Source organism: Mauremys reevesii, unplaced genomic scaffold, assembly GCF_016161935.1.
Source record: "Mauremys reevesii isolate NIE-2019 unplaced genomic scaffold, ASM1616193v1 Contig121, whole genome shotgun sequence".
NCBI classification, from domain to species: Eukaryota; Metazoa; Chordata; order Testudines; family Geoemydidae; genus Mauremys; species Mauremys reevesii.
This window is the reverse complement of record NW_024100740.1, coordinates 156,337-178,716: the sequence shown is the minus strand read 5'-3', so window position 1 is coordinate 178,716 and position 22,380 is coordinate 156,337. Positions and strand designations below refer to the sequence as shown.

Genomic DNA, 22,380 nt, shown 5'->3' with positions numbered 1-22,380 from the left:
GAGAGACACAAGCTTTCGAGCTTACACGGAGCTCTCCTTCAGGTGAGCTCCAGATATGGTCTCTCTCACCTGCAAAAGTTGTTCTAGTAGAAGATATCACCTCACCCCCACCAGGACTCCATAATATCCTGGACGCAACACTGCCTGTCAGGTGATACAGCAGCGTCCCCTTGTGGGCAAAGGAATGAACTGAAAGGGGAAATGTCATACACGACTCAGAGAGGAGACTCTCCTTCTTATAGATTTCCCAACGGTTCTGTCTGATGTTACCTCAGAACTTTGTGTGTTTGTACGGAATTCTGAGTTAACTAATATGGGAGTTTAAAGGGTTTACACGGTTTGCCTGAATCATTCAGAAGCTCCGATAATATGGTGATGGGAAGGTTTTATTTTAAAAAAAAACCAATCACTTCAGACAGAAAGTTGGCTGTGTCTGAAAGACAGAAATTGCAGACAGCTGGTGTTTCTCTTTGTTCACTGGACAAGAAAGAAGTTGTAATCCCCTCCCCTCTGCTTAGACCCTGAAAGGAGCGGATCTTTTTTCATGCTTCACCATACGGAAGAAACTCTCTCTCCTTAGCTCGCCCAGCCAAGAGACGCTGCTGTCCTCTGTTCTGTGCTGGGGTGGGATACTGCGTGGGGGCCGCCTCTGGCTGTCACGCTGTGTCGCTCAGAGCACAGTAATACACCGCTGCGTCCGCCAGCCGCACCCTGCGGAACTCAAAGACACTGGAAGCTTTGTCCTGAGCGATGTATAAAGTGCCGCCCGCTTCGGGGCCGGGAGTTTCGCCCCTGAATCCACCTGCCAAAAGCCGCGGCGCCTGACTGGGGACGTGGCGGTACCACATTATCTTCTCGGTGGTCACATTAGGGTGATTGCAAGAGAGGGTCAATTTCTCTCCCTCCACCGCCTCTGCGGAGAGGGGCTGATTGATCTCCGCTCTGCCCAGGGCACCTCGGAAAGAAAGAAGGAAAGAGAATTAATCTCAAGCGCTTTAGGAGTCAATTCCCTTCTTCCTGCCCGCCTCCTTTCTGTGTGAATCCCATTGGTGCTTTCAAAAAGAGCGAGAGAGACTTTTTTTCGGACAGCTGGGGGCAAAGGACATTTAATTGCAGGCCTATGCAAAGTCTAAAATCCTGTGGCAATAAATACGCATCTCGCCCCCCGCAGCCCAGGTACCTCTCATCTGCTCACCACGCCGGCTACCAGGTGGAAAAACACATTCAAATCAGCTGATTTCAGTCTTCTGTACTTGCTCCCTGGTTCAACTGTCCGGTCAGGGCTAGGGACTAGGATCTACACAACAACCTAGCAAGGGCGGTGACACGAAATCTTCACACTCACTTAGCACCGAGGCTGTTAACGCAGCTGCGATCCAACCTGAAGCCATAACGGAGGTTCAGGGGATCTGGGTCTCAGCCTCCAGCAGGATTAATTGCTCTTTGCAGCTGGGAGGGAAGAGAAGAAACTTCACCCCCTGCGTGACGCCTTAGAAGCTTCTCTTGTGGCTCTGGGCTGGAGCTTCCAAGGGGCTGAATAGCAGAGAACGGACTGGCTCTGGTCTGTACAGGCTGGCTGCTGCTGCTGTCAGAGACAGGAGACTTGGGGCGGAAGGGGTGAAGGCACAGTGGAAGAGGGCTCATAGACGTGCAAATACTCTGTCGAGACTGTATTATATACTCAGGGAAAACATCGCCACCTGGGGGCTATGAATAGGCACTGGTTGAAAAAAAATTTTAGTGCTTACAATTTACGGCGGTGGGTCACGACCAGGGGTACTGCAGAGATCTCCCAGGGGTTACATCAACTCATCTGGAGAGTTGCCTAGTTTTACAAGAGGCTACATAAAAAGCACTGGCGAATTCAGTACAAACTAAAAATTCATACAGACAACAACTTGTTTATACTGCTCGAAACACGGAAATGTCAGTGCGATATTTATATTCCAATTAATTTATTTCATCATTATATGGTAACAATGAGAAAGTCCGTAATTTTTTGGTAACACTGTTCTGTGACACGTTTGTGTTTTTATATCTGTTTTTTGTAAGCAAGTAGATTTTAAGTGAGGTGAAACTTGGGGGTTACGGTTCGGGTTTTATAGTTTATATTTTGTTTCCTTGTTTGTTTGATAGAATCTCTCTCATGTTTGTGTCTTTTCGGAGTTTAGCTTTTGTCGATTTTTTCATGTCGGCATTAGTTTCATTGACAAAACTTGGTAGTGTAGACAAGCCTTGAGACAGAGAATGTTACTCACTATAGCTGTGACTATATAACAGCGGAGAGCCAAGTTGGAGCCGTCCTTGGATTGAATGGTTCTTTGACTAAACAGAACTAATTTCTCAATCCCTAAAGAATTGATTTATCTTCTTGGCCTGTAGCTCCAATTTAGGGAAGGCAAGAACTCTGTCCTATAAAAGGTGCCTTAAAATGAATGTTGCAGAAGCTGTCAGAGTATCATGAACCCAGGTTCGCAGGGGTGATTCTCTCTGCTCTGTAAATACTCATTAATGGTACTGCCAGGAATGGGAGAGTCTGAAGGGTAAAGGGAGCTTGGTTGGTGTCAGGGGAGGGCAGAGAGCAGGGGACAGAAGAACGCTGTTACTTATATTGGTTATTTAACAGCACATGGTCCCCAGCGGCAAAATGTGGTCACAAATCGAACATGGTGCAGCAGATTTTCTTACACCTTTGCCAGTAAACCAAACGTTAGTTTTCAAAACAGATAGTGAGTATTTTTCTGATGCAAGAGGTGAGGAAGGTCTTCTAAAGACTGTATGTCTGTCTGTTTATACTGGACAGGGGAAGATTTCTGAACTGCAGAGTACCAGTTCTTCTCCTATAATATATGAAGTTTTCCACTTGGTAGAGCTTCTCAGGGCTAGTGCAACCATTTAGGCAACCTAGGCGGTTGCCTAGGGCACTAGGATTTCGGGGAGGCGCCATTTTCTAACGCAGCGACTGCAGCGGCTGGATCTTTGGCAGCCCCGGTAGCCTCCGGTATTTAGGCGGAGGGAGCTGCGGCAGGGGAGCACGGCCTCCTGCAGCAAGTAAGGGGGGCAGCCCCCCAGCTCATCCCTGCCCCTCCTCCCGGAGCACGCCCTGGCTGTTCCTATGCTGATTGGCAGGGCATACCTGGGAGGCAGGAGAAGTGAAGCAGCCAAGGCGTGCTCCGGAAAGAGGTGGGGCAGGAGTGAGCTGCTTCACTTCTCCCGCCTCCCAGGCTTTCTGGCGCCAATCAGCTTAGGCTCCTCAAGCCTGGGATGGGGGAGAAGTGAAGCAGCTACAGCTGTACTGGGATGCTCATGCTGGTGCGCGGAGCAGGCGTGAGCTGGGGCGGGGGTGCCTCAGGGCGGAGGGTGGGGGATGAGAGCTGCTGCAAGGGGGGCACCTCAGGGCGGGAGCTCATGGGGAGGGCGCAAGGTGGAAGTTTCACCTAGGACACAAAACATCCTTGCAAGGGCCCTGGAGCTTCTGTGTTTGTTTGTTCAGTGTCAGTGACATTGAACCGTCTGGTTGCACCTTCCTTAAATGGCAGAGCTGGGGCAGCTCTGCCAACCAGAGTTGGAGGCAGGGGCGGCTCTAGAAATCACGCTGCCCCAAGCAGCGCGGTGCGCTGCGCCGCCCTTCCCCGGTCCTGCGGCGGGTCCCTTCTTCCCGCGGCTCCGGTCAACCGGAGCCCGGGACGAGTGGACCTGCCGCAGTCATGCCTGCGGGAGGTCCAGCCGAGCCGCGGGACGAGCGCCCCCTCCGCAGTCATGCCTGCGGCAGGTCCACTCGTCCCGGGCTCCGGTCGACCTGCCGCAGCCATGACGGCCCAGTCATGCCTGCGGCAGGTCCGGTCGTCCCGGGGCTCCGGTGAACCTCCCGCAGGCATGACTGTGGCAGGTCCGCCGGCCCAGCCTGCCGCCCCCCCGCCCGACCGCAGGGGACGCCCCCTAGATTTTGCCGCCCTAGGCACCAGCTTGTTTTGCTGGTGCCTAGAGCCGCCCCTGGTTGGAGGTTCATGTTTTTGTCTTTCCTGAGTTCACCTTACTTCGTGATTCATGACAGTCACCATCCTTTCAGAAATGGCAGCACTGGATTGTGGGAAAAGAAAAAAGACAGAGATCTAAAGAGGTGTGTGTGGGGGGGGTTGTATTCGTGTGTGAGAGTGAATTTATATATCGTTTCCAATTTCAGTGTTTTCAGACCTCTCCTCTTTTGCCCCCTGCGTCAACCCCGGTGCCCGCATCCCTGCTGCTCCACACAGCCCTTGGGCAGTTTTTGCTCAGCTCCCCTACCGGTGCGTGTCAAGTCTCTCCCGGCGCAGTAATAGATCCCGGAGTCACTCACTTCGCCGGATGGTTTCCACAGCTGGAAGGATTTGTCCTTTTTAGCGTGGGTGGCATCAAACCCTTTTCTGATCCCTTCATCCGAGTCCTCCTGTCCCGGGTCCCTCAGGAAGAGCCTGGGGGGCTGGCTGGGGAACTGCACGTACCAGAAGAGGTAAGGAAATCCAGAAATCTGATATGTGCAGTTAAGAAGCACTGGGTCCCCTTGTTATTATTATACTCGGATAATAGAAAGCAATGACCCTTATAGACAATACAAACATAATAGATACAATCGGATATAATATAGGCACTTCGTGATCGTGATCACGGGCATTGAAACAAATTTAAATCGTGAAGTCAGGATAAACACATAGCTTTGTCACATTCTATCGAACCGAGAAGTAGACTGTTAGGGTTAGGGTTACTTAGAATAGGTGTGATTGTAACAGCGGAGAGCCAAATTGGAGGCATCCTTGAGTTGAACGAGTCTTTGACTAAAGAGAGTTAATTTCCTAATCCGGCAAGAATTGATTTGTCTTCTTGGCTAGTACCCCTCATTTAGAAAAGGCAAGAATTATGTCCTATAAAAGGTGCCTTACAACTAATGTTCTATCTCTGAGCAGGAGCTGTCAGTTGTGGGAACAGCATGAACCCATCTACTCAAGAGTGATTCTCTCTGCTCTATAAACCGCTCTCAATGGTACTGTCAGAAATTAAAAAGTCTGACGGGCAAAGGGGGCCAGGCTGGTGTCAGGAGAGGGCAGAGGGCAGGGGACAGAAAAATGTGGTTACTTCTATTGTTTACCTAGCACCACAGCGCCCCCGCGTGGTACAATGTGATCACAAATGGGGAAGTGGTTGCAGCAGATCTTACACCTTTGCCAGTAAAGCAGCGTTTCTCACAGAGATAGTGAGCATTTTTCTGATGCAAGAGGTGAGGATGGTCTTCTAAAGACTGTCTATGTATATGAGAAACTAAGCAATATTTAAGCAATTGCATGCTGTAACACTTTTGTATTTTATGTCTGATTTTGTAAGTAGCTTTTAAGTGAGGTGAAATTTGGGGTACACGAGACAAATCAGACTTCTAAAATGGGTACAGTAGTCTGGGAAGGTGGACAGCCACTGCCGCCATGCTTGGATTCCTATGTTTACTGGTTTCGATTTAGTGATCTTGAACTGTCTGGTTACACTTTCCTTCAAGAACGGGGCTGGGAACAGCTTTCACCAGAGCTGCTCATGAGAGGGTTGATGTGTTCTGGTCTTCACTGATTTTACCTTACTTGGTGATTCATGACATTCACCATCATTTCTGAGATGGTAACACTCCAGATTAGGGAAAAGAAGGAAAAGACCGAGAGCACAAGTGTGTGCATCGGATGAGACAGATGTCTGTTCAGGAAGAGCCCGGGAGGCTGGCTGGGGAATTGCAGGTACCAGAAGGAATAAAGCAACAAAGAGTCCTGTGGTATCTTATAGACTAACAGACGTTTTGGAGCATAAGCTTTCATGGGTGAATACTCACTTCGTCAGATGCATACTCTGACGAAGTGATTATTCACCCACGAAAGCTTATGCTCCAAAAAGTCTCTTAGTCTACAAGGTACCAAAGGACTCTTTGTCGCTTTTTACAGATCCAGACTAATATGGCTACTCCTCTGATACTTGACAGAAGGGATAAGGAAACCCAGAAATCTGGCACAATTCAGATGCACAGGTTCCCCTTAGGAGATGGTAACGCTGCCTTCAGTTTGGGTCACTGAGTCTGCTCCATTGGTAGCTTTCGTGGGAAGAACAGATGCACTCCGAGACAACATCCATGTATCACCTCTGATTCTGTAATAAATGAGTGTAACAGATACGAACAGTGCTGCAAAAATCATGATAAACACAGATACAATGGTAGTTTCACTAAGACACAAGTGAAACAAAGTCTGCACTGAGATACCTGGCAAGCATAAAAGGGTGCAATCAGATACAACAGCAACATAATATGTAGAGTCGGATATAAACAGAGAATATTGAAACTCAGAGACAGTACAGGCGGCACATGCAATCAGATATAATTGAAATATATTTATGAGAAGATATAATAGAAATAGAGCATTGGCAATCTATAGACAGTATAAGCATAACTGTTACAATTGGATATAATATAAGAACTTCGTGATTTTAGGCCTTGAAACAAACTAAATTTCGTAGGCAGGATGAAGACATGGTTCGATAGAATGTAACAAAGCTGAGACGTAGAATTTCTCATTTAGAATAGCTGTGACAGTAACAGCGGAGAGCCAAACTGGAGCTATCTGTGGATTGAATGATTCTCTGACTAAACAGAGCTAATTTTCTAATCCCGCAAGAATTGGTTTGTCTTCTGGGCTAGTAGTTCCAAATTAGGGAAGGCAAAAAATCTGTCCTATACAGGGTACTTTAAAATTTATGTTGTGTCTCTGAGCAGGAGCTACAGGAACAGCATGAACCCAGCTTCCCAGGAATTATTCTCTGTTCTGTAAATCCTTCTCAATGCTACTCTCAGAAATGGGAGCGCCTGAAGGGCAAAGGGCCCGGGCTGGTGTCAGGGAATGCAGGGAACATGGGACAGAAGAATGTTTGTTACAGTACTTGTTTTATTGATCTTCTAGCACCACACTGCTCCCAAGGGACAAAATGTGTTCACAAATGGGAAATGGGTGCTGCAGAGATTCTTACACCTTAGCCTCCTTAGGCTGATTTTACTGGCATTCTCACACAGAGAGTGAGCATAAGAGAGTGGCTCACTCTCTATCTATTCGTCCATGTGGCCTGGGCAGGGGAAGATTCCTTCACTGCTCAGTCCCAGTTTTCCTACAGAACCTAAATTTCTCCACCGTGATCATGGTAGAGTTCATGTGTTTTTATTTGTGTAGTCTTTGTGATATTGAACTGTCTGGTGTCATTTTCCTTGAAGAACAGGGCTGGCCCAGGGGCAGCTTTCACCAGAATTGCTCATGAGAGGGAGGATGTCATGGGGTAAGAGGGAAGGTTCTCTCATGGATCGGTAACTGGTTAAAAGATGGGGGGAAGGGTAGGAATAAATGGTCAGTTTTCAGAATGGAGAGAGGTGAATAGTGATGTCCCCCAGGGGTCTGTACTGGGCCCAGTCCCATTTAACACATTCATAAATGATCTGGAAAAGGGGGTAAACAGTGAGGTGGCAAAATTTGCAGATGATACAAAACTAGTCAAGATAGTTAAGTCTCAGGGAGACTGGGAAGCGCCACAAAAGGATCTCATAAAACTGTGTGACTGGGCAACAAAATGGCAAATGAAATGCAATGTTGATAAATGCAAAGTAATGCACATTGAAAAACATAATCCGAACTATACATATACAGTGATGGGGTCTCAATTAGCTGTTACCACTCAAGAAAGAGATCTTGGAGTCATTGTGGATTGTTCTCTGAAATCATCCACTCAATGTGCAGTGGCAGTCAAAAAAGTGAACAGAATGTTGGGAATCATCAAGAAAGGGATATATTGCCTCTATATAAATCCATGGTACACCCACACCTTGAATACTGCATGCAGATGTGGTTGTCCCATCTTTAAAAAGATACATTGGAATTGGAAAAGGTTCAGAAATGGGCAACAAAAAATATTAGGGTATGGAACGGCTTTCATATGAGGCAAGATTAATAAGACTGGGATTTTTCAGCTTGGAAAAGAGGCAACTAAGGGAGGATATGATAGAGCTCTCTAAAATCATGAGTGGTATATAGAAAGTAAATAAGGAAGTGTTATTTACTCTTTCTCATAATACAAGAACAAGGGGCCACCAAACAAAATTAATAGGTAGCAGATTTAAAACAAACACAAGAAAGTATTTTTTCACGCTACTCACTGTCAACCTCTGGAATTCCCTGCCAGAGGGTGTTGTGAAGGCCAATACTATAATGGGGTTCAAAAGGGAGTTAGATAGATTCATGGAGGACAGGTCCATCAATGGCTATTAGCCAGGCTGGGCAGGGATGGTGTCCCTAGCCTCTGTTTGCCAGAAGCTGGGAAGGAGCGACAGGGGATGGATCACTTGATGATTCCCTGCTCTGTTCATTCCCTCTTGGGCATCTGGCACTGTCGGAAGACAGGACACTGGGCTTGATGGACCTTTGGTCTGACCCAGAATGGACGTTCTTATGTTCTTATGATGTGTCCTGGTCTTACTAATTGTAATTAGTGATTCATGACATTTGACATTCACCATAATTTCTGACCAGGAAACACTCCGGATTAGGGCAAGGAAGGAAACAGAGATCTAAAGCATGCCCTGATTTCTGTTCCAAGTTCTGCCCCCGAGTCGGCACCAGACCCAGTGCCCACCTCCCCGCTGCTCCGCACAGCCCCTGCACGGTTTTTGCGCAGTTCCCCTGCCGGTCCGTGTCACTGTGTCTCTCGCGGCGCAGTAATAGGTCCCGGAGTCGCTCAGTTCGCTGGACGGTTTCCACAGGTGGAAGGAATTGTGCTTTTTATCGTGGGTGGCATTGAACCCTTTTCTGATCCCTTCATCCGAGTCCTCGCGTCCCAGGTCCCGCAGGAAGAGCCTGGGGGGCTGGCTGGGGAACTGCACGTACCAGAAGGGATAAACATTAGCAGCGAGAGAAAATTGATAGGTGCAGTTCAGACGCACTGAGTCCCCTTGGGGGATGATAAAGGTGCCTTCAGTTTGGGTCACTGAGTCTGCTCCATAGATGCCTTCTGTGGGGGGAAGAGAGCAGAACAGACACTCAGAGATAGAACAGAACCGGAGCGGATACACTCCCAGACAGCGGTGCTGGGACAGTTTGTATGGTGGGAGTGCTGAAGGCGGAAGCCATGTATTTGGGTTGTTATGAGAACTTCCAGACGCTGGATGCGGCAGCACCCCTAATTCCAGAACCTTTGCTCCCAGATAACATGCACTTAACAGATTGAAACAGCGCAACATTACACATATCAAAATAGAAACATAGTAGATTCCCTTAGTTATAATAGAAACGTAAGGAATGCACAGAGAGACCATATCAATATAATATATACACTTGCTACATGATTTAATTCGGGGAGAACAGAAACAGAACATTGAAACTCAAAGCCACCACAAACATAGATGCAATCAGATATCATAGAAAACAATATTTAAACTGGGACATAATAGAGAACAAGTGATCTTAGAGATAATACAAACAATAGATACTGTTAGACAATAGAAGCATTATATATTATATAATATAGACATTGAAACAGATCGAATTGTAAAGACGGGATATAGACGAGGGTCATAAAATGTGAGAAATCTGAGGAATTGAATCTTACTCACTTAGAATTGACACGATTATCACAGCTGCGATCCAAGGTAGAGTCATGTTTGGACTGAAAGATTCTTCGACGAAACAGAGCTAATCCCGAAACCAATATCAATTTATATATTCGGGTCTTGTTACTTCAATTTAGAGAAGGCGAGAATTTTAGACTCTAGAAGGTGCCGTTAGAAATGTACCTGGTATCTCTGTGCTGTTGCTGCGCTTTAGCTGATTAACAGGGATCTAACTTCACAGGAGTGAGTCTGCTCTGTAAATGCTTCTGGATGGTGCTGTCGTAGGAGCGGCTGAGGGGCAGAGTTTGCGGGAGGGGGTTGTTGGCTGGCTGGCAGGAGAATTCTCAGGGCAGGAACAGAATCGGGTCATCTCATTGGTCTGTTTTTATAGCTCAACTCTGCCCCCGTGTGGCAAAGCGCCTAAACTAGTGGGAGACAAGGTGAGTGATTGCACAAGCTTTCGAGACCCGCTCTCTAACTCAGGGCCGCCCAGGGGGCCTGGGGTCTTCGGCGGCGGGAGGCCCCCCGCTTCGGCGGTAATTCGCAGGCGGGGGGTCCTTCCGCTCCGGGAGCCCGGGCCCCTCCAGAGTTTTGCGGGGCCCATGGAGCGAGTGAAGGACCCAGCTCCAGGGGCCCCGAAAAACTCTCGTGGGGGGCCCTGCGGGGCTCGGGGCCTGGGGCAAATTGCCCCATTTGCCCCCCCCCAGGGCGGCCCTGCTCTCACCCACAGAAGTTGGTCCAGTAGAATATATTTACCTCACCTACCGACAGGGCTACAGCTACTCTGCATAAATTAGTGAGAAATATTTTAGCAGAATCGGATCTCCTGATAGTTTGACATCAGAATCTCCAGAGAAAAAAGAGTGGTTATAACTGGTGCAAGGCAATGCCTGGTGTCACATAGACAGACAAATGCTTTATATCTATGCCGTATGTTACCCAGGGCCGGCTCTAGATCCCAGCGCGCCAGCGGGAGGGCGGCAGGCGGCTCCGGTGGACCTCCTGCAGACGTGCCTGCGGAGGGGCCGCTGGTCCCGCGGCTCCGGTGGAGCATCCGCAGGCACGCCGGCCTGAGGGAGGTCCACCGGAGCCGCGGGAGTGGCGCCCTACTTGGGGTGGCGGAAATCCTAGAGCCGCCCCTGATGTTACCTCACCCACATTTGTCTTTTTGTGTGTGTGTCCTTTTCACTGCAACACCCTCACCCCCTTTTCTCTTTAGATGCTGACCTGCCTTTTCTACATAGTACCATTTTCCTCCCAGAACACCGGCGTCCCCAGCTTTTATCCGAGTGAATGGGAGTTTTGTGCTTCGGATTGTTTCATACTTTGCAGTGAAAGCTGCGTCTCATCGCGTTCCCCATAATTGACTAGTAGGAAAAATCCTGGATTGGAGCAAACAGGACACGTCGATCCCAGCGGAGACACCTATATGTTCTCCTGTACGGAGTAACCTCTCTAGCCCCCGACTCCTTTACAAATAAAGTCCCCTCCGGGCCGGTGCTGGAAGCCGGGACTTTGAGTCCTTCCGTGATGAAGTCGGGCCCCGGGCTGGGGAGCTGCCGGCACCAGAATATCCACTCGCTGGTCACTGAGGGGTAAGAGCAGGTGAGGTTCCGCCCAGCTCCCTCCAGCTCCTGCGCAGACCGGCTGCTGGATTTCCGCACTGCCCGGGCCACCTGGGAGAGAGAAGTTGGCGCCGAATTCACCCTTAGGGGCCTATCACTCAATTGCATTCTCCCTCCCCCCTCACCTGTCCCAACCGCGTTGAGAGGAGACAGGATTCTCATCCGGATTAGTGACCTGGACCGGCTGGAGCAGGACACCTCACTCACTCAGAGCTAACACCGTTAAGGCAGCTGCTATCCAGCGTGACAGCACGGTGAGGTTTTCGGGGAGGCGGGGACACGACTGGGCTAGGGCTGGTGGGGTGGGTGGCCGTTCAAAGGGAGGCAGCGAGCATGAGGCAGAAGAATACGGTCCTTTGTATTATTTTTCTAACACAATACCGCCCCCCCCCCGCCCATGGCAAAGTGCGTGCGCAGAAGGTAAATATTAGTGTCTATATATCATCCCCCTCCCCCACCCCGCGTCTGTCTTGCTTGTTTAGATCACCGGCTCTCAACCCTCCTCCCAACCTGGGATGGGGAGATTTATCATGTTTCATTTCCTGCGCAGATTACGCATCTCCGTTCATTTGTTCCCTTTTTCCTGAGCTGATGATGAATTTAGCTCTATGACATGGCCTAGAATCGTGGCCTGGAGCAGAAAGAGGCGAGGCAGACTGGAGGACTGACGGGCGGGGAGGCAGTTGTGTGCTGCTTTGGTGAGAGACAGAGTCCGGTACTTGCAGAATTCCTCCTCCTTCCACTCCCAGTAGCTCCTAGCAGCCTCCGATTCCTGCTAGAGCCCCCTGGGAGGTTTTTGCTCAGTGCCCCTGCCGGTCTGTGTCACTGTGTCGCTCAGGGCGCAGTAATAGGTCCCGGAGTCGCTCAGGTCGCTGGACGGTTTCCACAGGTGGAAGGATTTGTGCTCTTTATCGTGGGTGGCATTGAACCCTCTTCTGATCCCTTCATCCGAGTCCTCGCGTCCCAGGTCCTTCAGGAAGAGCCGGGGGGGCTGGTTGGGGAACTGCACGTACCAGAAGAGATAGGGCGAAACAGCCTTATAGGTGCAGTTAACAAACACCGATTCTCCTTGGGAGACGAGGACGCTGCCTTTCGTTTGGGTGACTGGTTCTCCATTGCTCTGTCCTGCGCGGGGAAAATAGCGTATTGTGTCCACTCAAATGTAACAGCAACAAAATAGATACACAGACAAAATAAAAGCATAATAATATAAACACTCAGACTAGAGGCACAGTGTATATATAGAGAGACATAATAGCAGCTTAATGATACACAAGTTAATGTACACATAAGAGACATGTACAATAATGGAAACATGCTAAATACATAGAGATATAGTAATATAATAGATACATTGAGATATAATAGAAACACATAGATATGAATAGTAAGAACATTGTTGATACATTCAGCTGTAATAGAAAGACATCAGACACAGATACAATATAAACGTATTAGGTACATTCAGATATAATAGTAACATGTTGAAATAAAGTAACATAACAGAAATAGTACATCGAAACATATTAGATACAGGGAGGCACAATAAATACATAATATATGCACTCAGATAAAATAAATACAATTGATGGAGAGAGACATGACACAAACATAATACTGTACATACATTCAGATATAATAGAACCATGATAGGTACGAGAAGACATAATAGGAATATACCATTTCAACTCCGTTCTAACAGAAATATAGTAGATACAGACATCATGTAGACATCACAGATGAACTGAGATATAATGGAAATACAATACATGCATAACACAGACATACTAGATAAGCACAGACATAATGTGTTGTATTTCCATGCATAATACAGGCATAGGGGCACATACAAGATTTTAGACACTGTCAACATCAAGTGATGTACGCGGACAGGGTTAGCAGCTGGAAGAATACAATGGGGACAGGCTGCGGGATGGAATCTCACTCACTTAGAACAGACAGCACCAGCACAGCTGCGACCCAAGATAAAGACATCCTTGGGTCTTCCCGGAATATGGGATGGAGACAGAGAAAGAGAGAGAGAGAGAGAGAGAAAGAATGAGGAGTTTCTCTTTGATCGTGGTTTCTGCAGAGAAGAGAAGGGAAGAATTTTGCTCTTTAGGGGTAATCTCTGATGGTTTAGAAGAGCCGATTGTGTCTCTTTAGTGGAGCGCCTGTCCTTTGAATAGCCGCACGGAAGTGACTGTCTCCACTCTCTAAAGTGCTTCAGAATTGGTGCTGCTGCCAGAAGGGGGAGGACAGTGTTAAGAGAGAAGAGACCTCCCCGGCGAGGAAAATGCCGTGTTGTTTGTCCGGGGCAACATCGCCCCCACGTGGCAAAAATAATTTCACTGTTTTAATAGCAGAAGCGAAGTTTCTCATATCTTTGCCGCCAGTCAAGCAGCCATTTCTATGGTGTAGGTGGGTATTTCTTCCTGCATGTTCTGGGTGGGTTTATGAAAAATCTACCTAATTATGATATTACATTGTGCGTGTGTATATACACACTGTATAAACTAAAAAACCCAGACATATATAATGTGTGTCTGTGATTGTGTGTCTATTATGCGTACCACAGGAGGACCTTCTGTTAAGATATATTCCGGCTTTTAAGTTAAATTGTGTTTCGTCTTAGTCCCCATAATGCCAGAAATCGTACACCCAGCTTTAAGGGAAATCACAGGGCTGACCAATAAGGAGAAATGTTATTCTATATTCTTTATGTGGAAAATACCCCAGTCCCATGACTTCCCAGTCGCTTCCAGACCCCAGCCCGCAGGTTCTTGCGCGCGGTTTTTGCTCCGTTGCCGCCTGATCTGTTTCCCCGTGTCTCTCACAGCTCAGTAATAGGTAGCCGGCCGCTGGCTTCACTGGAGGGTTTCCCCAAAGGGAAGGATTTTTGCTTCTCGTTCTCTGTTGCGTTGAACCCTCTTCTGATCCCTTCATCCGGGTCCTCCCTTGCAATGTACCTCGGGAGCAGCCTGGGGGACTGGTTGGGATACTGCGCCTACCAGAAGGGATAGGAAGAAACAGACTCGTAGGTGCAGTTGAGAAACATAGAGTCTCCTTATGAGATTATAACGCTGCCTTGTTTGGGTGCCTTCTGTGCGGAGAACGAAGCAATACAGAATGAGCGCGGTGACAATGGAAGCAAAATAGACACTCGGAGATAACAAAATAGATGCACGCAGAGAAAACGGATTCATAATTGGTAGACATATAACAGAAACATAATAGATATACTTAGACATAATATACATATAATAGATACTTAACACCTTCACTCAGATAAAATAGAAACATAATAGTTACTCTCAGATATGAGATACATAAGATTTGCATTCCAATATACTATAAACTTGATACTCATATAACAGATATATAGTAGAGATACAGCAACTAGAAACATAATTGATACATACATAGGTAATGGAAACATGAAATAGATAAAGATATAATAGAAACATAACAGTTATACTCACATAATAAACATATAATAGATTAAAACAACGAGGAGTACATGTGACATCTTAGAGACTAACCAATTTAAATTGGTTAGTCTCTAAGGTGCCAAAAGTACTCTCGCTATTTCTGATACAGACTAACATGGCTACCACTCTGAAACCTGTCACATAATAGATACACCATCACCTTCAGGCCACAACTAAAACCTCTCCAGCGCATCATCAAAGATCTACAACCTATCCTGAAAGATGATCCCCCACTCTCACAGATCTTGGCAGACAGACCAGTCCTCGCTTACAGACAGCCCCCACAACTTGAAGCAAATACCAGTAACCACACACCACAGAACAAAAACACTAACCTAGGAACCTATCCTTGCAACAAAGCCTGTTGCCAACTCTGTCCACATATCTATTCAAGGGACACCATCATAGGACCTAATCACAACAGCCACACCATGAGAGGCTCATTCACCAGCACATCTACCAATGTGATATATGCCGTCATATGCCAGCAATGCCCCTCTGCCATGTACATTGGCCAAACCGGACAGTCTGTACACAAAACCTATCATAATAGATACATTCAGGTGTAACGCACATATAGTAGATACAAATATATTAGCTACATAATAGAGACACTCAGATTTCACAGAAACTTCATAGATACATTCAGATGCAATGTACATATAATACATACAGATATATTAGAAACATAATAGAGACACTAATATCATTGAAATATAATAGCTACATACTTAAATATTGGAAACATTTTGGATAGACAAATAAAAACACAATAGATATACTCAGAGACAATATGAACATAACAGATATACGCAGATAATACACACATCTTGGATGCACACAGCAATATTGGAAACATAATAGATAAAATCAGAGATAATGAACACAGACCAGAATTTAGGCTTTGAGACAAATGAAGTGATAGAGAAAGGGTTATCGCCTGGAAGAAAAGACTTTTCTCAGGTTGTCTAGTGGAATCTTTCTCTGCACAGACAGGTTCTGAACAGCCAAGACCAAGACTCAAGTTAAAAGCATTGTGGGGTTTCAGTGAATCTGGGCAAACCACTGTGCACATCAAAAAATATTTGATTTGCCTCTGTATCCGGTAGTCACTGTGTGGGGAAGAGAATGGTTTCACACCCCAGACAAAGCTTCACAAAGGTCTACGCAGTCTTTGAGCTAGGAACCCCACCTCCGTGAATCCCATACAGCTGACTACATAGGAGTAACTGTCTGCTCTGCAAATGCTTCTGGTTGGTGCTGCCAGAGATGCTTGCGTTCGAGGGCTTAGGGGCAGGTGGGTTGGTGACAGAAGGGAACAGAACCTGTGGGGTGGGAAAATATTGTCATTTGTATTATTTCTTAGACTCCGCATTGCCCCCTAGGAACAAAGCATCTGCGGGAGGGGGGCTGGGATCATGGTATCAAATGGGGGCTTCTGAGAACTTTGCCAGTCAGGCAGCTTTTTGTACACACATCTATCCCAAGACACAGAGGAGTTTCCCTCTCATCTATCTCTCAGTAGGCAGTGCGGGGTTGTTTTACCACAGCAACACAGCGATTGTCTTATAAACAGGGCTGGCTCCAGACCCCACTGTGCCAAGCGCGTGCGTGGGGCGGCATTTTAACTGGAGGGTGGCAGGCGGGTCCGGCAGACCTTCCGCAGTCATGCCTGCGGGAGGTCCAACGGAGCCGCGGGATGACTGGACCTCCCGCAGGCATGACTGCGGTGGGTGCGCTGGTCCCGCGGCTCGTGTGGACCTCCCGCAGGCATGACGGCGGATGCTCCACCGTAGGCGCGGGACCAGCGGCACATCTGCGGGAGGTCCCGCGGAGGCACGGGACCGGCGCCCGGCAACGTGAGTGGCGCAGCGCAGGGCGGCGGAATTCGTAGAGCTGCCCCTGCTTATAAATAATCAGGATGTATTCTTTCTTTCCTTCTTTCTTTCCTTTTCACATGTCAATAATATTCACATTCAAATAACACAATAGAGGTGCTGATGTCATGGGAAAGGTTGGTTTGTAGTCATGGATTTTTTTTTTAAACTTCTTATTGTGCTTCATGGTTCTCTCTGAAGGGGATTTTCCTAGAACTTTCTCTGAAGGATCAAATCTCACTTGTCACCTAGGTAAACAATCAGGCGCACTGAGACCATGGTAAATTCAGCCCCAAATGTTTTAGTAATCTCTTATCTTCCCTGATCACCCCTCTCCTCTCCCCAGCATGGAAGCACACCCCATATCCCCCCATCCCATTGCCTACAAACACAGCCCGGAGTGTAGTATTTATTGTACGGGTGTAGTCTCTAAGGTGCCACAAGAAGTCCTCCTTGTTTTTGCTGATACAGACTAACATGGCTAAATCTCTGAAAATTTGCATAGGCACTGAATTTAGTGTATGAAGTGTAAATCCATCAATTTCAAGAAAAATCTTGTCCAGATACAGATAGACACCATTTCCCTTTCCAAATGTAAACAGACATCAAAAGGACAGAAAGTAACAAATCCATTACAATCAACATACCACCCAGACTATGCTGAGAGATTGTGCCACACACTCTCAAAGAAACTGCAGAACCACCTGATCAACATCCTATACAGCAAGCAGGAGAAGATCAAGAATGAGCTCTCAAAACTGGAGACTCTCATAAAAAACAACCTTCTTCCACACAAACTCCCTCGTGGTTGGACTTTACAAAAACTGGACAGGCCATTTACAACACCCTTTGCTTCTCTACAGAGGGAAAAGGACACTAAACTCCTACATGCCACAAGGGGCCACAACTGTGGTACCCTTAGCTCACCCAACAATATTGTTAATCTATCCACCTATACTCTTAGCCCTGAAGAAGAATCTGTCCTATCTTGGGGCCTCTCCTTCTGCCCCACCAGCCCCATGAACATGATACAGTTCTGCAGTGACCTGGAATTCTCCATCTCTGACTCGAGGAATATTTCCACCACACCACTGAACAGTGCACTAACCCACAGAAACCTTCCTACCAGCTGAAATTGTGGAGAAGCAGCATTACTTGCCCAATAACCTCAACCATGCATAACACAATGCCATCTGTCATGTTGCACCCCATAATGTATTATAGAAATATGCTTATGAGTATAAATATGACCTAACTGGAATATGTTTTGTGCTCCATATGTCATGTAACATATCTTTGCAAAGCTTATGTTCTTCTGAATGTATTCATCCTATTCGTCTGCATGTATTATTTTTATATTTGAAATTATGAGCACTGGCTCTATTCTTGTATTTAAAGTGTTTGCTGTAGGAGGCACATGAAGCAGATTTGGTCAACATAGTGTGAAGGGTTTATTCAAGTAATTGGGAGTCCTTGGCTAACGGTGAACCTTGAGAGATGCCAATCCACAGCTGAGCTTTCCTGGAAATGTTCAAACTAACATGTAAACAATTTTTTTATATGGAGATATACCTATCTCATAGAATTGAATGGGACCCTGAAAAGTCATCGAGTCCAGCCCCCCTGCCTTCACTATCAGGACCAAGTACTGATTTTGCCCCAGATCCCTTAGTGGCTCCCTCAATGGCATCTGCTTGTAGAGAACTGAGTCATGCATGGACATGTGACTTGCCCATGTGAGTCCAAAACTCCATCTTGTAGCTGTGAGTCTGCACAGGAGAACACAAGGGGTTTCCACCCAGAAGATAGAGTCTAAATAAGGCCTGGGAAACTGCTTCATTTTGTCTTCAGCTGGCTCAAGAGATGGCCTCTCCACCCCAGAGAGATGCCTGAAAGAAACTGGAACAAAGGTCAGTAACTACAGGGGTGTGAGTGATTTCTGGACCCAGACCAGGAAGGAGTCTAGTCTGTCAAAGAAGCTTATTGGAACATCTCTGAGGGTGAGATTTACTTGCATTTAGTTTCCTACTGTATTAGACTTAGACTTGCATGTTTTTTGTTTTATTTTGCTTGGTAATTTACTTTGTTCCATCTGTTATTACTTGGAACCACCTAAATTCTATTTTTTATATTTAATAAAATCACTTTTTACTTATGAATTAACCCAGAGCAAATATTAATACCTGGGGGAGCAAACAGCTATGTATATCCCTCTATCAGTGTTATAGAGGGCAAACTATGTATGAGTTTACTCTGTATATTCTTTATACAGAGTAAAACTGATTTATTTGGGGTTTGGATCCCATTGGAATCTGGGTATCTGGGTGTTGGAAACAGGAACACTTCTTAAGCTGTTTTCAGTTAAGCTTGCAGCTTTTGGGGGACCTGGTTCAGACCTGGGCCTGGGTTTGTAGCAGGCCAGTGTGTCTGACTCAACAAGGCAGGGCACTGAAGTCCCAAGGTGGCAGGGAAACCGGGCTCAGAGGTAGTCCCAGCACATCAGGTGGCAGCTCCCAAGGAGGTTTCTGTGACTCAACCCATCACACCATCCACAGCCGCAGAAACTCTGACATTATAATAAAAAAGGCTGACAAAGGGGAGGTGCTGTCGTCATCATGAATATGTTGATTTATGAACAAGAGGCTGCTGGGCAGCTCTCTAACTCCACATTCTACAGGCCTTTACCCTCTGATCCCACTGAGGGTTACCAAAAGAAGCTACACCATCTGCTCAAGAAACTCCCTGAAGAAGCACAGGAACAAATCTACACAGACACACTCTTAAAGCTCCAACCAGGGGTATTCTATCTGTTACCCAAGATCCATAAACCTGGGAATCCTGGATGCCCCATCATCTCAGGCATTGGTATCCTGACAGCAGGATTGTCTGGCTATGTAGACTCTCTCCTCAGGCCCTAGGCTACCAGCACTCCCAGCTATCTTCGAGACACCACTGACTTCCTGAGGAAACTACAATCCTTTGATGATTTTCCAGAAAACACCATCCTGGCCACTATGGATGTAGAAGCCCTCTACACCAACATTCCACACAAAGATGAGCTACAAGCCATCGGGAACAGTATCCTCAATAATGTCATGGCAAACCTGGTAGGTGAACTTTGTGACTTTGTCCTCACCCACAACTATTTCAGATTTGTGGACTACTTCGAGTCAGCGGCACGGCTATGGGTACCTGCATGGCCCCACAGTATGCCAACATTTTTATGGCTGACTTAGAACAACGCTTTCTCAACTATTATCCCCTAGTGCCTGTCCTCTACTTGTGCCACATTGATGACATCTTCATTGTATGGACCCATGAGAAGGAGGAAGGAGGAAATCCACCAGGATTTCAACCATTTCCACCCCACCATCACCCTGAGCCTGGACCAGTCCACACAAGAGATCCACTTCCTGGACACTACACTGCAAATAAGCGATGGTCACATAAACACCACCCTATACCCTAGACCGCTATACTTACCTACATGCCTCCAGCTTTCATCCAGACCACATCACACAATCCATTGCCTACAGCCAAGCTCTAAGATACAACCACATTTGCTCCAATCCCTCAGACAGAGACAAACACGTACAGGATCTCTATCAAGCATTCTTAAAACTACAATACTCACCTGGTGAAGTGAAGAGACAGATTGACAGACCCAGAGGGGTGCCCAGAAGTCACCACAGCACAGGCCTAACAAAGAAAGTAACAGAAGCTGTCACCTTCATCTCCCAACTAAAAACTCTTTAGCACATCATCAAGGATCTACAACCTATCCTGGAGGATGATCCCACACTCTTACAGACCTTGGGAGACAGGCCAGTCCTTACTTAAAGACAGTCCCCCAACCTGAAGCAAATACTCACTAGCAACTACACGCCACACAATAAAAACACTAACTCAGGAACCAATCCTTGCAACAAACCCCATTTCCAACTCTGTCCGCATATCAATTCAAGGGACACCATCATAGGACCTAACCACACCAACCACACCATCAGGGGCTCATTCACCTGCACATCTACCAATGTGATATATGCCATCATGTGCCAGCAATGCCCCTCTGCCATGTACATTGGCCAAACCAGACAGTCTCTATGCAAAAGAATAAATGGACACAAATTGGACATCAAGAATTGTAACATTCAAAAACCAGTAGGAGAGCACTTCAATCTCCCTGGTCACCCAGTAACGGATCTTAAAGTGGCAATTCTTCAACAAAAAAAGTTCAAGAACAGACTTCAACGAGAAACTGCAGAACTGGAATTAATTTGCATACTTGACACCATCAAATTAGACCTGAATAAAGACTGGGAGTGGTTTGGTTCAGGACAAAAAGTAATTTTCCCTCTATTGATCCTCTTGTCAACTGTTGGGAATGGGCCACATCCACCCATATTGAATTGGCCTTGTTAGCACTGACCCTCCATTTGGTAAATCAAATCCCATCTTTTCATGTGCTGTATATTTATACCTACCTGCTGTATTTTTCACTCCATGAATCTGGAAAATTTATGCCCAAATAAATTTGTTAGTCTCTAAGGTGCCACAAGGACTCCTAATTGTTTTTGAGAATACAGACTAACAGGGCTACCCCTCTGAAACCTTTTCCAAAATAGTTAATCCCTACTGCACAAATAATTATTAATTGCAAAAGGTGGGCATTACCAGGCGGTGAAGTGAAATCTCATTAATTTGCACCCAATACTCGCTAAATGGGGGGAGTTTCGTTTTGCTACATTTGGGAATCATTTTTTTCCCTAGCAATATCTGTGATCACTTCAGTTTTATCTGTTTGTCCGTCTATTGATCCCTCATCACACAAACATCGAAGTATCTGGGACTATTGTAATTACTTTCTTGGTTTCACCTTTCAACCTGCTTCATCTTTTTATTTTGCTGAATATGCTCGCCTTATAATACTGCCAGAGTCCAACTTTCTCACGTTTAAGGAACAGCCAATCCCCGTACGGTGTGGTAAGGAAGGACAGATTAGTAGTACCTTATTTTAAAAGACTAGGCTACTTTACATGGTTTGCCTACAGGATATAGCTGCTGAACATTAAGGTGATGTGCAACATTATAAAAACGATGATAGATGGGTGGATGGATAAATAGATAACGGGACGGGTAGGATAAACCAGTGGAGGATCCACATGACAGGGAAACTCAGAGCATGACCCAAAAAACACTGACCTCAGCCTGAGTCTGTCCTTTGACTTAAATTGTCTCGGACTCAGCCCTTAATTCCGATGTTCGAAGGGGCCTGGGAGAGTTAAGAGCCCTAATGACGCTGAATTGCGTCTTTCTCTAGACTTTTTTATAACCCACCCCGCTTAAATGTTCTCTTCCTCCTTTCTGGTTTCTTACCTTCTCCCCCCCACCCCACCCCACCCCACCCCACCCTGCTCTGTCTCTCTCCACCGCCCATTGCCTCACGCCCCACGTACACACACTAGCTACCAGTCCCAGAGTAGGGGATGTATTGCATGGGGGGCACCCCTGGCTGTCCCACTGTGTCACTCCGAGCACAGCAATACACCGCTGCGTCTGCCAGCCTCACACTGCGAAGGGATAAGGTGCTGTTTTCTTTATCTTTGGAGATGTGCAAGGTTTCCTCTGGGTCGGGGTTGTGAGCGGTTCCACTGAATCCAGTCACTATAAATTCGGGTCCTCGATCCGGAAACTGCCGGTACCAGAATATATGATCAGTGCTGGCTGGCTGAGGGGTGAGA

The 22,380-nt window shown here is 46.7% G+C and overlaps 2 gene segments (V, D, J or C); both read right to left on the bottom strand.

The window, feature by feature from the left end:
* Positions 1 to 368: 368 nt before the first annotated feature.
* Positions 369 to 1,634, bottom strand: LOC120392885. The segment is given in 2 exon segments: positions 369 to 955; positions 1,346 to 1,634. Coding segments are annotated over 2 exon segments (345 nt in total).
* Positions 1,635 to 4,216: 2,582 nt separating this feature from the next.
* On the bottom strand, positions 4,217 to 10,040 carry LOC120392903. The segment is given in 3 exon segments: positions 4,217 to 4,471; positions 8,663 to 9,048; positions 9,650 to 10,040. Coding segments are annotated over 3 exon segments (687 nt in total).
* Positions 10,041 to 22,380: the final 12,340 nt, after the last annotated feature.